Here is a 14,786-nt window from a genome sequence, read left to right on the forward strand (position 1 = left end):
AAGTCATTGGTGGCGGGGAACATTTCATTTTCCTGCTTAGTGAAAGAGAACATTGGAAAAAAAATCCTTTACACAAGTTAAGGATGTCCGGATCTTTGATGCAGAAAGTCTGTGGTCCCTCAAATTACTTATTTTTACTTTGACAACAAGGGTTGTTTTTGTGTGTGTGTGTGTGTGTGTGTGTGTGTGTGTGCGCGCCACTGTTCTGCCCTTTCACTGTTAGACTGGAGGGGAAAAGGAAAGCAGAGGCCTACTAAAGTTGTATAAACATTAAGTTGGGGGAGCCAGTCTAAGGATTCCCAGCAAAATTTCCAATTGAAACGTTCAGGAAGTAATCTTTATTCTAGATCTTTCTACATTCAAACAAGAAGGTTTTGGTTGTTGTTGTTAAAATGGGGATTGAATTAAGAAGTTTGCTGAAACAACGAAAGCACAGACACAGGACTAATGACACGGTGCTCCTAATTTGTGACTTTCCTTTTTTCCTAGAAAACACAGGAAGAGTTTCCAGATACATCTAGAAGGCTACACAGTAAAAGTGAATGGTAGCAGGAACCAAAGATGTTCCTCACTTTGAGCTTTATGACAAAGCCAGTAATTCTAAGCTCTTGGTGTGTTTCATTAGCTCAGTAGGACAGGGGGTATGTTCTGATTCTATCCTAATCTGTATTAAGGAATTGAGGAGCTTGCAAAAGATCGAATGTTCATAGAGTTTCTGAAACCTGTGTCTTAAATATGCTGTGAACTTGTGGTTTCAATTACAAATGTTGCATATTGCAAAAAAAAATATAGGAGACTGCTCACCTTGGAATGGTTTTTGTTGTCAACCGACACTGAAGGAGATGAGACTATGTCTATGAGGGATGGGCCCATTAATGAGTTAAACTCTCCAGGGGGTTGAGTGATAAACAGAGATGAATGAGCTCTAGATTTTAAGTAAATAACAACAACAACAACAACAACAACAACAACAACCTCCTCAGTGCATGTTCTCTATTCGTCTGTGTTTAAAATAAACAGAGTTGCCTGGCGTGGTGGCGCACGCTTGTAATCCCCGCGCTTGGGAGGCGGAGACAGGAGGATCGCGCAGGTTCGAAGCCAGCCGCGCTGGCGTAAGAGACCCTGTTTCAAAAATATAAAATAGGTCTGGGAGTGTAGCCCGGAGGTAGAAGGGCTTCCAGGAACCCCAGTACCACCAAAAAAATAAATAAATAAAAAATAAAAAATAAATAAACAGAGTTAATGCTTTTTCAAAAGGAAGACCAGGTACAGTAGTTTGATTTTTGCCTCTATTACCATATTCCCTTCCCTCCCCTTTTGATAACTACTGGTTCATTGGCATTAAATAAATGCACATTGCAAGGGTCCCACAAAATGAAATTCTGCAGGAAGTGAAGGGAAATCAACTGTTTTCCCATTTGGCTCCAAAGTTTTGTCCCAGAGATGATGTTGTACCTCTAGGAAACACTCTCTATATAGATATTTTCTCTCCTTTTATAAAAATTTGGCCTTCACCAAAATAATATACTCTATTTGCATATAGAAAAGACATACATTACCATAAAGCAAACTGGAAAAGGTGGGAATTTCGTGAAGCAAATACACGTCTATTAACATTTCACAAAGTAGTCAAATCAAAGTAACTCTAGAATTTGAGTTTCCTGAAAGCCTTTTAATAATTTTGAGATTGCTCAAGAGGTTTAAGTAAGTCAGGCTTTGGATTTGTCTGGAATGGAACCCCTAACGCTTTCCCTATGTTAAGTGACATCACTGGCCACTAACAAAATACTTTTAGAGGCAAATGTTTTTTGTTTATGTAAAATAAATAATATCATTATGAGTAAAATAGATTTAAGGTAAGAAAAAAATTCTTTAGGTTTTATCCTAAAAATAATTAAGAGAAAGGGAAGAAATTGAGGATATATAAGTCATCAAGATTTTTCAAGATATGTGGGGCTAACCTTAACATTTTAACCATTAAAGATCTTTAATGAAATGTCTCTGAAAACCTATTTATAAAAAATGAAATATCTTTTTGCCCATGTTTTCTCTTTCTATTTTAAAGAGAACTAAGATTTTATAGAAAATCGCAACTAAACATTAGATCAAACAAAAATCATGGTTTTACAGCTCCATCCCCTGATTCTTTAATTAGTCTAGTTATGTATAATAAACTGCATTTTTAAGGAGGGTAATGCCACACAAACTAATTTTTAGAGAGAGAAAATATAAGTAGCAGCAGGAAAAGCAGAGTGTTCACAATCACAATTCCGTTTACATTCCCATAATCAAGTTTGTCACTGACCACTATAGGTAGGATTCCAGGTCTCAGCTCAAAAAAGTACTGGCTGAGCCTGCATCCTCCATGAAGACAGGAAAATATATATGTGCCATATTCAAACATACCTTCATTATTTGTGGCCATGGATAATTTTAATAAAGGCAACACATCTTACTAAGAATGTTAAACTGATGAGCATTAATAATAAAAATAGAAAGAGAATCCTAATTCATATAATTCGCTGGTCACTATTCTCCAAATAACAGATAAATGAGGGTGGATTATTATCGGTATTTTAAGTAATTAATTAATTGACTGATTATGGTACTCCAGATTTTACCCAGGGGCATTCTACCTCTGAGTTACTTCCCCACCTCTATTTTCTTATTTTTCATTTTGAAACAGGGTCTCACTAAGTTGCTGAGAGCCTAAGTCACTGAGGCTGGTGTTGAACCTGCAATCCTGCAGTCTGAGCCTCTCAGGTCCTGGGATTACAGGTATGTGCCACCATGCCCGGACCTCATTGGTCTTTTAGTCCTCTGAGATGTGTTGTAGAAAGAGGTGTGGGCCATTTTCTTCACGTGGGCCGTTTGCTTATGGAAAGGTAGGTCATTTCAGGGAATGGTCTAACCTAAAAGAAACCGACTTTATCATACAGCAAGCCCGAGAGCTCTACTGTTCCACTCACTAACTGTGCTTTTAAAAATTCACATCAACAGTTTTAATCCCCAAGAGAATAAAAAAGATAAATTACAATAAACTTTAGATTGTTTCTTTTCTAAATAATTTCTTAAATAATAGATTGTCTACAACATTGAAACCGTTTCTTCCTTCTATGTAAATAGGTTTATCTGCATGTCATTTTATTTAACATTTAAATGATGGTTACAACTACCATTTGTTGAATAAATCTAGATAATTGGGCAGTTTTATTCCACTGTAGCTACTTTGGTGAACCTGAGTCTTAGCAATAATTCCCCCAGTTATCCAAAACGAAGCTGTGGAGGCAATTATTTTAAAAGGCAGAACTTAGCCAGGTACAGTGGCACATGCCAGTAATACGAGTACTTGGGAGGCTAAGACAGAAGGATCATAGGCTGGCACACAATAATTTAGTGAGACCCTGTTTCAAAATAAAAAAACAAAAAGGGCTAAGGGTGTAGCTCAGTGGTAAAACTCCATGGGGTTCAATCCCTAGTAGGAAAAAAATGAAGAAAGAAAGCAGAACCAAGCTCCTTTTAAAAAAGTTTACTTATTAAAGATTTTAAAAACCATTCATTTTGTGCTCATTAAAGTGTAATCATTTGACAAAAATTTTGAAAATCAAAAAGTGCCATTTCCCCCTCTCTAATTGGAATAAATATAATTCTAAGCCGAGAAACTAAAACAGTAATAGCTTTAGCACTGAGCAAACTAAGTAGGAGAAATTTAGTTGGTTCTGTAGTACAATTCTCAAGACTACCTCCTTTTTTTCTGAGTTACTTTCCACAGAAGACCTAATATACTATGACCTATTACGGTTTTGAAATTCTATTCTGTGGAAACATAGATGATTTTTGCAAATGATTTTCAGGAATGCCATGGACATCTGGACAAATAAAGTAAAGCTATCTCTTAAGGAAGCCCGTTGGTGCATTACATCTTTATTCCATTACTTTTCTTTTTCTATACCCCTTTCCTTTGGTTTTACTATACATGTGGCTCTTCAGTTTGGGGCTGTGTTAAGAACTTATTTCAAGGGCTTCTTTACATGTTCCAGATTTAAAAAATATTTCTCGATGTCTAGAACCTCCACATGTTTCGGAAACAAAGCTCTGAGAAGCTCAGCAAAATGCCAGTTCATCAGTCTATGTTGAATGAATTAAAAGCACTTAACATTGAGAAGACAGGTCTTCCTTCAACTTTCAACATTTTTTTTTTTTTTTGTATTTTGAAAGTGTTTTAGGAGAGGGGTTAAACCTATATGCTGAAGTTACCTGACATGTTCTCTTTCACATAGGGACAGAAAGAAAAAAGTGCCGATGCCAGACTAATCACGTGGGCATGTGAGGCGGATAGTTCATGTATACAGCACCATCCTTAATAAAGTGGGAGCATCCTAGCGACCACTTGGGTCACAAAGACTGTTTTGGAAATATGGTCACCACATAGATATGTCACAAAATGATCCCCTCGTGGAAAAGAGATTAACACGATCAGAAAACATCCATGAAAAAGGAAACAAATATAAAAATTTACATTATTTTTGGAGAGAATAGAAACAAAGGCTCATGGATTGGCCTAAGCTTTGGAAATCACTACCAATGCTTAAAACAAATGGTCGTCTCATGTCCTTAGAAAATTGAAAATGCTGCTTCTTGTATAAAGGGTTCATCAGTTAGGCCATAGAAAGAGAGCGAGCTGCTGATGAGTGGGTGATGGACTTGGTCCCTATGCTTCAGCCGTGACAAGCACTGGGTTCTTTCCTTTCACATCAACTTCGTTTCAGTTTTAACAGAAAGAAAGCCACGGATGCACAATACTGTAATCTGGAAGCTTAAATAAGGCAGCAAAAAGCATCTCCTCAATGGACAGGGCAAGTAAGGTCCACTTTTGGCTACGCTAGCAATCGGCTAGAGCCCACAGCATTTTGCTCCACCAGATATATATGTATATGTTTATAAAGAAAAAAAAAAACAACAACAACAAACCAAAGATCCACAGCAAGGGAGGCTGTGAGAGACACTGCAGCCCGTGTGCGGCTATGTCACAGGGACACGCCACAGAACGCAAGCCCCGGGCCATCGGGTTCAATTCCAGTCAAGTAAATTAAGGCTACGAGATAACGGGCTGATATGGAGAGTCCATTCCAATCGAGCAGTGAAGAACTGAGTCACTCTTGAAGACACAAGGAAAGGTTCAGAGGAAAAGCAAGTTCTCGGAGAAAGTGAAGCACACACATGCACGTTGTTTCTCAGGTGAGGAAAAGGGGGAAATCATCATCATCATAAGAGAGGTCAAAGCAATCCGACTGCAAGGCAAGGCAGGAGTTTGCTTCCAGTTCACAGTATTGAAGTTAGTGGTACAGTGAGGTCTACGTAAGTGTTGGAGAGTAGAGAGGCTGCCCAGAAGGAAAGAGAGGAAAGAAGTGGTCACATGAGAACACAGCATTGACAGCGCTTTTTCTTTTGGGTACCTGGGGCTGGCTCTGTGGCCAGGCTCTCTTCCTTCCCTTCGGGGGATGAGGGTTCTGTGGTGTCTGAGACCGGCCTCCCCGACACCAGCTCAGCTGCGTTCCCATCAATGGTGGACACGTCCGTCACTGTCTTCTCTCTCAGCGACTTCTCATCATCTTCATCAATGAGGACCAATTCGGCCTTGATGGTTTCATCATAGCCTAGCACCTTTTTAGTCTCCTCTTCATCCTCGATATTTTGGTAGCCCATAAAAATCATGGTGACTGGCTGATCCAAGTTTGCCTCCGGTCCTTGAGTGCTGGGGGCTTGAGTCTGCTGCGCCGGGTTCCCACAAGAGTGATCTTTCCTAGACTTGTGGACCATTTCTAACTTGGCTTCTTTGCAGAGCATGTGCTCCTTAGGGTGGCTGAGGTTCCCATCGGCGATCACAGTCCTTTCTGACGTGTGCTCCCCTCTTAGGCTTGATTGTCCGGCCTTCTGAATGAGCTCCTCCACATCCTTCGCGCTTAATCTGTGCACTCCGTTCTCTACTACAGTGCCTCCTGAGTGCACCTCATATACTACTTTGGTACCATCATCATAGACTTTGACTCCTCTCTGATGGACCCCCTCTGGGCCAATGGTAGATGCAGAGAGAATCTTGGTCTCTCCTGTTTGTTTGTCTTTCTCCACATTAATTTCCATGGCGTACACAGCTTGAATGAAAACAAGAGAAAGGAAGTGCATGTTACAACAAAAAAAAGCCAGTGATTGGTTAATTGCCAAACAGACAAAAAAAAAAAAAAGGTCCTGTGCCCTCTCTATCCTAACCGCTAAGCATCCTGAGTGTTAGAGTGAGGTGCATGCCGTGGATAGAGGCGGTGGCAGATGTATTTTAACACAGTAGCTTAGTGTACTGGGAAGACAGATGTACACAGTTGCTATATCTCCATGGCACTCAAACATTAAGAAAAACCTGAAAAAGTCAGAACATAAGAGACTTCAGATCTAGGTAGCAAGAATTCCAGGAAGGCTGGCAATGTGCAAATTCCCCTGACTGAGGGCTTCCTAAGCTTATGAACAATTTAAATGCCCTTGGTTAAGATATATCCCAGTTCCAAATCCCTCTCCCCAACACTTCCATCAAGTGCTCCCCAATTTTTTATATTTCTTTTTTTTACTTTTATTTTTATTTTTTGCAGTGCTGGGGATGAAACCCAGACCCTTGCACACAGTAGGCTAGCACTCTCCCACTGAGCCACACCTGGCCCTCTACATTTCCTTCTACTGTTCATGGAGACTATGCCAAGATTTTTGCAGGTGAAACATGGGTATCCTCCTCTGTATTACAACATAGGGTATTTGCAAAAATTACAAGATGAAAGCATTCATATTGCACACTCTGGGAGTTTGTCACTCAGTGAGGTTTCTAAAACAAGATGTAGGAAAAGAATAAGGCAGTAGCAGTGGCCTCTTATGACCCTGGAATCCGAGGATGATGCCAAAGAAGGCCTCTTTCTTCTTCCATGTTCACAGTTCCAAGTCCCCGTGATCCTGCCCTGTATCTCTCCCATATCTCATCCTCTTTCTGTTCCTTTGCCACTCACAAATGTGAGACACTGCTTTTCTCCTCCCTATATTGGAATAGCTTCCTCCTGGAGACTAGACTCTGCAGTCTGTTCCTCTCCAGTTAATCCCCAAACCTGCTGCCAGTCTGGTGTTCCTAAGGACCAGCTTCTTCCTGCCCCAAAGACCCTTAGGACAATCCATCCTCATGGGTCTCATAGGCTTCTTATAGGACACACATTCTGGATGGGAAGAAAGTGGGTAGCAGACCCACAGAGGCCCCCTCATGGTCCACCAGCATGTTGGAGTCAGCGGCTTCAAAACAATTTCATTGTCTCCCTTCAAAACTTTTCTGCCATCTTGGTGTTACAGAACACTGGAACCACTACTTCCTATCCCAGTCCAGAATTACACCTGATTTACCTTTTCCTTCCTAATTCCTCACAGTCAAACAATCTGTGAGAGGAACTAATTCTGCCTTATATACCTGCCTCAGTCTCCTCACCACATCTTCACCTCAGCAGTCTCAGCCCAGGTCCTCCTGCTCACACCATAGCCTACGTTCCCATTACCTGACGTCTGCTTCCTCCTCTAGCCTCAGGGACAGGAAACACTGCCAGAGAGCTAAAGGCAGCCTGGGGCCTGTTTCTTTTATGGCCAGAGGAGGAAGAGGATAGTTTTCACCTTTTAAAAAGGCTATAAAACAAGAAGAGAGAGAGAGAGGGAGAGAAGAAGAAGAAGAAGAAGAAGAAGGAGGAGGAGGAGGAGGAGGAGGAGGAGGAGGAGGAGGAGGAGGAGGAAGAAGAAGAAGGGAAGAGAAGAGAAGAGAAGAGAATGAGAATGAGAATGAGAAAAATTGGAGGGAAAGGGGAAAAAATAAAGAATAGGGAACAGCAGAATGTGGTGGCACATGCCTGTAATCCCAGTACCTGGGAGGGTGAGACAGGGGTCGAGGACAGCCTTGTCAATGTAGCAAGACTGTCAGCAACCTAGTGAGATCCTGTTTCAAAGCAAAAACTAAAAACAGCTGGGGTGTAGCTCAGAGGTAGAATGCCCCTGGGTTCAATCCCTTGCACCAAAAATAACTAAAAGGGCGATGTGTACATGTCTGTCCACACAAGTTTTTTTTTTTTTTACCACATTATGATGTATGAATACAGTGCACCAATAAAAAATTTTTAAAAATGACTAACTAAATAACAAAATTAAAAAGGCAACAGAGGCTCTAAGTCATCCACAAAGTCTAAAACATTTACAATCTGGCCATTTATAAGAAAAGTTTGCCAAGCGTGCTAGCCTGAGCTCCATCCCCACCCACAAAGTTCCCTTACTCAGAAGCCCTCTGTTGGCCCTTGTCTATAAGGATAAATGCCAAATGCCATAGCTCTGCATACGGTTCCCTTCCGAATGTCTCTGCAACATTCCTTTCTAGCCTTGTCCCATGGCCCCTTTTGTTGAGCCGTAACAAACTTGTCACTGTTCCTAGGACACAACTCAGCAGCCTCCTGTGCCTGCTGCACTCCACCTGACCCGCCTATCAGCCTTTCCCCGGGGTGAACTTCTACAGGACTGTGCACACGTCTGCTTGTCACTGCCAGAGTCCCTACCTCTTTCTACATATCTGCAAGGTCCCTACACTATCTTTGCAACCACATAGTCTATAACTCCTTTTCCCAAACAAATAACACAACCAAATAATCCGATCCCACCTAAATATTTCCTGCTCTTAAGATTCTTTCCAGAAAGCAGGGCATGTGCGTGCCTGTAATCCCAGTACTTGGGAGGCTGAGACAGGAGGATCATAGGTTTGCGGCCAGCCTCAACTAACTAGTGAGGCCCTCTGCACTTAGTGAGACCCTGTTTCAAAAACTAAAGAATAAAAAATAGGGCAATAGGGCTGGGGGGTGTAGCTCAGAGATAGAATGCCCTGGGTTCAATCTCTGGTATTGCAAAAAAATATATATTTTTCCTCTGGAGACAGGCATGGTGGCATAGACCTATAATCCCAGTACTTGGGAAGCTGAGACAAGGAGGAGCACAGGTTTGAAAGCCAGCCTCAGCAAATTAGAAAGACCCTCTGCAACTCAGCAAGACCTTGTTTCAAAATAAAAAATAAAATAACTGGGGGTATAGTTCAGAGGTAGAATGTCTATGGAGTTCAATCCTTAGTACCACTAACAAAAAAAAAGGTCTTTGGAGATGTCTTTCTTTTGACTTTCTACACATCTAACTATGACCCTTTCATCAATGCTAAGCCCAACCGCCCTTTTCCTATAAGCTTTCTCTGGTCCTTCTATCTCTAAGTCATCCCTCTGTTCTTAAGATTCTCTTTTTCTAGACTTCTTTGAGGATATTTAGTGATTTTTACCTAATAGTATAAATATTTGTCTATGAAGCTAATAACATCTTATTAGCTAATAACATCTTATTGGCTTCATAGACTTGTGGAACCATTGAGGATACATTTCTTTCCTTCCACCTTTCTATGATGCCCCCACCCTGCCAGCACCTACCTTGGAACCATTTGTACAAAAGGTACCTGATACATACACCTGTGAAATAAATGCTACTAATCCAAGAGCCTGAGTTGATGGTCATAATTTAGTCACAAATGCCTTGTATAATATGACACCAATGAAAAGGTACATACGGTAATTAATGTTTTAACTGGTCTTAAAAAAAGCAGCAATGATATTATTGCATCTGCTTGCATAATAAGATACAATCTGTTCATAGTTAACACAACCAAAAAGTGAGATGATGAAGTAAAATACAATGCTTGATTTTCACCATAGTTGTTTTTAAAAGTTTTGCTTGTTCTGCATAAAGATAATGAGTTTCCTCAAGTAATACAACGAGAGGTGACAAATATCTGTCACAGAGGTGCCAGGGCTCACACATAAGACGGTGATACTAGAATAAATATTGATCTCTGTTATTTCCCAATTTCCAACATGGTGCACCATCAGAGAAATAGACTAGGTATTTAAAATTTTGCATGGACTCCAAAAGCCTATTCTTGAAAGATTACAATTATGTTTAAAAGCACAGTTTTAGGTTAAAATGTTATATTTTGTCACTATTAACATACTCATGGGACATATTTATATAAGAAAAACAATAATGATTGTCAGTTTGTAGGTACAATATAAAATTATCCCCAAACATTCAATAATATGTGAATAAAATGACAGGTTTACCTGCAATCAATACAGAATATGGAACAACATATTTCTTTTTTATACCCATACGTGATAGCATACAGACTGTGAACATGGGAATGCTTAGAAATGTTTATCTCCTCACTGATGAGAAGACTGTCATTGTGAGTTCAATTTCTCCCTTCAGCACCCCAACCCCAACTATATTTCAGCTTTTTATGCTCCTATAATCAGATTGAACAGAACAAAGGGATGAGGAGGAGACTAGAAAGGTTAAGTAGATCCACACAATAAAAAGACGAGGAAGAAAGAGTTTAGTGAAACAATCAAAGCTGTGTGAAATTGGGTAGAGGGAACATTTTCTGGTGGTAACTCATACTTTAGAGAAAGTGTGATGTGAAAAAAAAAAAAAGCCAGAAAACTACTGCTGAGTGGAGATGTGAATCAGGTCTCTTTTACCGTCCTTGAAGAGAAACAGGTAGAAAACCAGTGTGTGTGTGTGTGTGTGTGTGTGTGTGTGTGTTACTAAGGAATGAAACCAGGAGCATTTTACCTCCCCAGTACTTTTGATTTATTCTGAAACAAGATCTTGTTAGGTTGCTGAGAATCTTACTACTTCTTGAGGCTGTTCTCAAACCTGAAACCTGTGATCCTCTTGTCTCAGCCTCCCAAGTACTGGGATTACAGGCATGCACTACCATACCCGGCTCTGAATTCCTTTTCTAATATATATATATATATATATATATATATATATATATATATATATATATATATTTTTTTTTTTTTGTGACTTTAAACTGTATTACGTGTAACACAGCTCTGGGACTGAACCATATGTGACATGGTTTCCTTAAGATTATATAAATATGTATTTACATGTAAAACATAATTATTTCAATGTTTTAAAAATATGAGCATAAAATATTTTAAGCATCTTAATATACTTTTATAGTACAATAAACTTAGATATGTTATGCCATAAAGTATAATAGTAATATTCTCCCCACACATATAAATATTCTCCCCAGATAAAATACAGAGGAACCACACATCTTTAGCAGGTTCCTCGAGAATGTGGTCCTAATTATTTTCTGTGTTTATTTTCTTCTCTAGGAAGGGGTACCCAGTTGAACCTTTTGAGAATCTATGGCTTGATTTATTTATCAAAAAAGCAATATTTATCAAAAGCAATATTTATTCCTTTTAGATATAACATGAGAACATTATTTAGGCATTCAGAAAACTACCTAGGAGGTATAAACATTTATCTTAAATGTATTCTTTATAAGTAAGCATTTATATTTTGCTTCACTTCTCAGCTAATAATATACCAAACGATAACCAATGGGAGAATAAGATTTTGGTTTTAAATTCAACATTTTTGGATTTGTTGGTGCTGTTTGTTTTCTCTTTCTTTCTTTCTTTCTTTCTGGTGCTGAGAATTGAACCTAGGGACGTGTACATGCTAAGAAGTATACCACTAAGCTAACCTCCAGCTCAATCAACACTTGGTTTTTGATGCACACAATTTTCAAATCTCTTTTATTTCCTTCGTGGTTGAGCAGTTTATACCCAAGGCCTCTTACTCCGAGCACGCCTTCATCTCTAAACACTAAGAGCACCCTCCAGTTCCATCCCTGGCTTCCCTCCATCCTCCCCACACTAAAATGCCTGAAATCTGACATATTGTGAGGCTCAAAAGGGCTTGATGTCTTTGTTTATATTATGGGGAAAAAATAAGGAGTTGTGCTCTTGAGGGGAGGGGGGCTTCTGGGGAGTCCCTAAAAGATATTACAAAGTATTTGAAGAATAGCTCTCCAAACTTTCCCAGAAGAAAAACATAGCAGAGGAAAAGGACAGAGAGTTTGAGGAAAATGTCACTAATAGGCTGACTGGAGTCTGGAAGCAAATTTTTATTCAATTTTAAAAATTTTTATTTTTAATTATTCGTCTCCAAACATTATATACTGCCTTCAATATGAGTGAAGTATATAACACATTTCTGCTACTCCTTTCAGGAATCCAGTGAGACACCTGAGTATTATTAATGAAACAGGAACCCGTGGCTGCTCTGCTGCCGTGGTTTAGGGCGTCTGTGTTTGCTTTTCTTGGTTCTTGCTTCCCCTTGGTTCTTTCACTGTTAGGGGAACCCCTTGAAGGAGTAGAGACACTTCAGTGAGGGCTGGTAATTCCAGAGGCTAGGTCCTGAAGACACCCAGGTGTACAGTGTGAGGAAGATGCCTATCTAGAAGACAGGGTGACAGTTTTAAGAAGAGAACCCTTTGTGGCCCTGGGGATCAGCAGGGCCAGAGAGATGGGTCCAAAGAACAGACAATTAACAGACCCTTAATTCAGGGTCCAACTCTATAGGCTCTCTACTTGCCTGTTACCTCCAGCTTTGGCAAACACAAAGCAACTGCAAGGAGCCTAGAAAAGAGGGAATGGGAGCACCTGACGCAGGTAAGAGGAGGAGCAATGGACACAACCTCAATTTCCAACTAGTCCAAGAGCTTACAAACCAAGACTGTATCCTGGAAGGACGGAAGATTTTCTCATTGTTAGAGCCCTTAAATCAGCCTCTCCCAGCCCACCTGCTTAGACTCGCTAGGATCCTGGAGAAGGAATGAAGCTGAGGTCTACATGTGAAGGACCAAACGCCCACTGTCCTTAGCAGCTTGGTGGGAGGTGTTGGGGGAGGGGAAAGCAGAAACACGACCGAGGTGATTCCTGCTCAGATCACCCCACATGGACCTCGTTTTTCTCATTTGTACAATGAAAGCTACCCAGCTCTGGGGTTGTATGGTGCTGTAAACAGCCTGTGTGGCTCATGGGTCAGGGGTGTGTAAAGTACAGTAGGGCATCATAGTACTCCAAAGTACTATGATGGACAGACAGCTGATGACCACCAGCCACCAGGGAAGATGTTTAGCTGGACTCACCCAGGAGCAAGCAGGAACATCCACTTGCTGATGCTGCAACCCAGCCCGTGATAGACAGGCAATGTGTCCGTTTGGCTTATTGACAAGAATATACACATATGTCATCCTAACCATTTGAGCACAAGTCTCTCTCAGTACTGGGGATTAAATCCAGGGGAATTCTACCTCTGAGCTACACCCCCAGCCCTTTTTACCTTTTTATTTTGTAATAGAGTCTCACTAAGTTGCTGAGGGTTTCCCTTAATTACTGAGAATGGCCTCAAACCTGCAATCCTCTTGTCTCAGTCTCCAAAGTACTATGATTCAGGCTTGTGCCACCATCCTCAGTTTCACACCCTCTCTTAAGGTTGCAAGTGTGAAATCAGCTGCCCTGATGTCAACAACCCTGAAGATGAGGAAATTAATTCAAAGTGGGTTCTCCCTCCCATCCCAAGGTGTCAAGCTCTAACGTTGAAAATCACTAGCCAACCAGATGTGGTAGCACACTCCTGTAATTCCAGTAGTATGGAAGCTGAGACATTCGGAAGATCACAGGTTTGAGGCCAGCTCCAGTGACTTATTGAGGTCCTCTGTAACTTAGTGAGACCCTGTTTCAAAATAAAAAATGAAATAGGGCTGGGAGTATAGCTCAGAGGTAGAACCCCTTGGCTCAATCCTCAATGCCAAACAAACAAACAAACAAACAAACACTAGTAGCTAAAAATTTCTGTGAAGCAATTGTTTTCCCAAGATACTTTAATATTCTATGGCACAGTAGAGCAACTACAATTTAAAAGAATTTATTATATATTATATAATGAAAGGAGTTCAAAGGCTCCCAATACAAAGAAATGATCACTGTTTCTGGAGATAGAAATGCTAATTGCCCTGATTTGATCATTACACACTGTGTACATGTATTGAGTGATCACACTGTTCCCTATAAATATGCACAATTATCCTGTGTCAAGGAAAGGAAATACACACATCGAAAATAGACAGACAAATAAATAGAAGATTCTTTAAAAAGCTAGAGAAAGTCGGGCTGATAATTCAAGTGCTCGGGAGGCTGAGACAGGAGAATCGCAAACCCTCAGCAACTTAGCAAGACCCTGCTTTAAAATAAAAAGGGCTGGGGGTGTAGCTTGGTGTATGGGTGTGGGTGTAGTTCAACCCCTAGTACAAAGGCAAAGAGAAAGGAAGGAAGAAAAAAGGAAGGAAGGAAGGAGGAAAGAAGAAGGAAGAAAGGCAGAAATCAAGAACGCAAGCTAGGGAAGAGACATGAGACTGATTTTCATGTATAACTCTCACAAGTAACCAATCCTACAGTCCTCCATCTTAGACTTCTAGTCTCCAAGAGTGTGAGACAATAAATCTTCATTGTTTCAAACAAGAGTGTGATGTTGATGGATAATAAAGGCAAAAGCCAGTTTCTCATATCTGATTTTACTTTTCTCCTTTTGGTCAAGAAGAAAAATAACTCAGTCTTTAAAAAGGCAGCAAGACTGTTGCCAAGAGAGCTAAAGCTGGGGCAGTAGAGAGGCCTGGAAACTAGCCAGGCACCTGGGATTATAAAGGCTCCCTGTGCTTTGGGCTCAGGGTCCAAGTTCACTGGCTGTGAACCTGCAATCTTCCTCGTCTCAGCCTCCCAAATACTGGGATTACAAGCATGAGCTACCATGCCAGGTTTCATTGATTTTGT

At 40.5% G+C, this 14,786-nt stretch overlaps 1 protein-coding gene across 4 annotated transcripts in view; it reads right to left on the reverse strand.

Annotated features, from left to right (window-relative positions):
- PALM2AKAP2 (PALM2 and AKAP2 fusion) overlaps nucleotides 1-14,786 on the reverse strand; it is a gene marked incomplete at both ends in the record, with an annotated part of 364,538 nt that overhangs the window by 200,383 nt on the left and 149,369 nt on the right. For 2 of the 4 annotated variants that reach the window (XM_080709077.1, XM_080709076.1), the window contains one exon: nucleotides 5,413-6,152. The exons of the other annotated variants lie outside the window; for them this stretch is intronic. In XM_080709077.1, coding sequence (XP_080565203.1) covers nucleotides 5,413-6,152 — 740 coding nt within the window. Of the gene's footprint in view, nucleotides 1-5,412; nucleotides 6,153-14,786 lie in introns of those variants that run through there. 4 annotated transcript variants of the gene reach the window in all.

The sequence above is a fragment of the Muscardinus avellanarius genome, assembly GCF_963383645.1.
Source record: "Muscardinus avellanarius genome assembly, chromosome: 13".
Lineage (NCBI taxonomy): Eukaryota > Metazoa > Chordata > Mammalia > Rodentia > Gliridae > Muscardinus > Muscardinus avellanarius.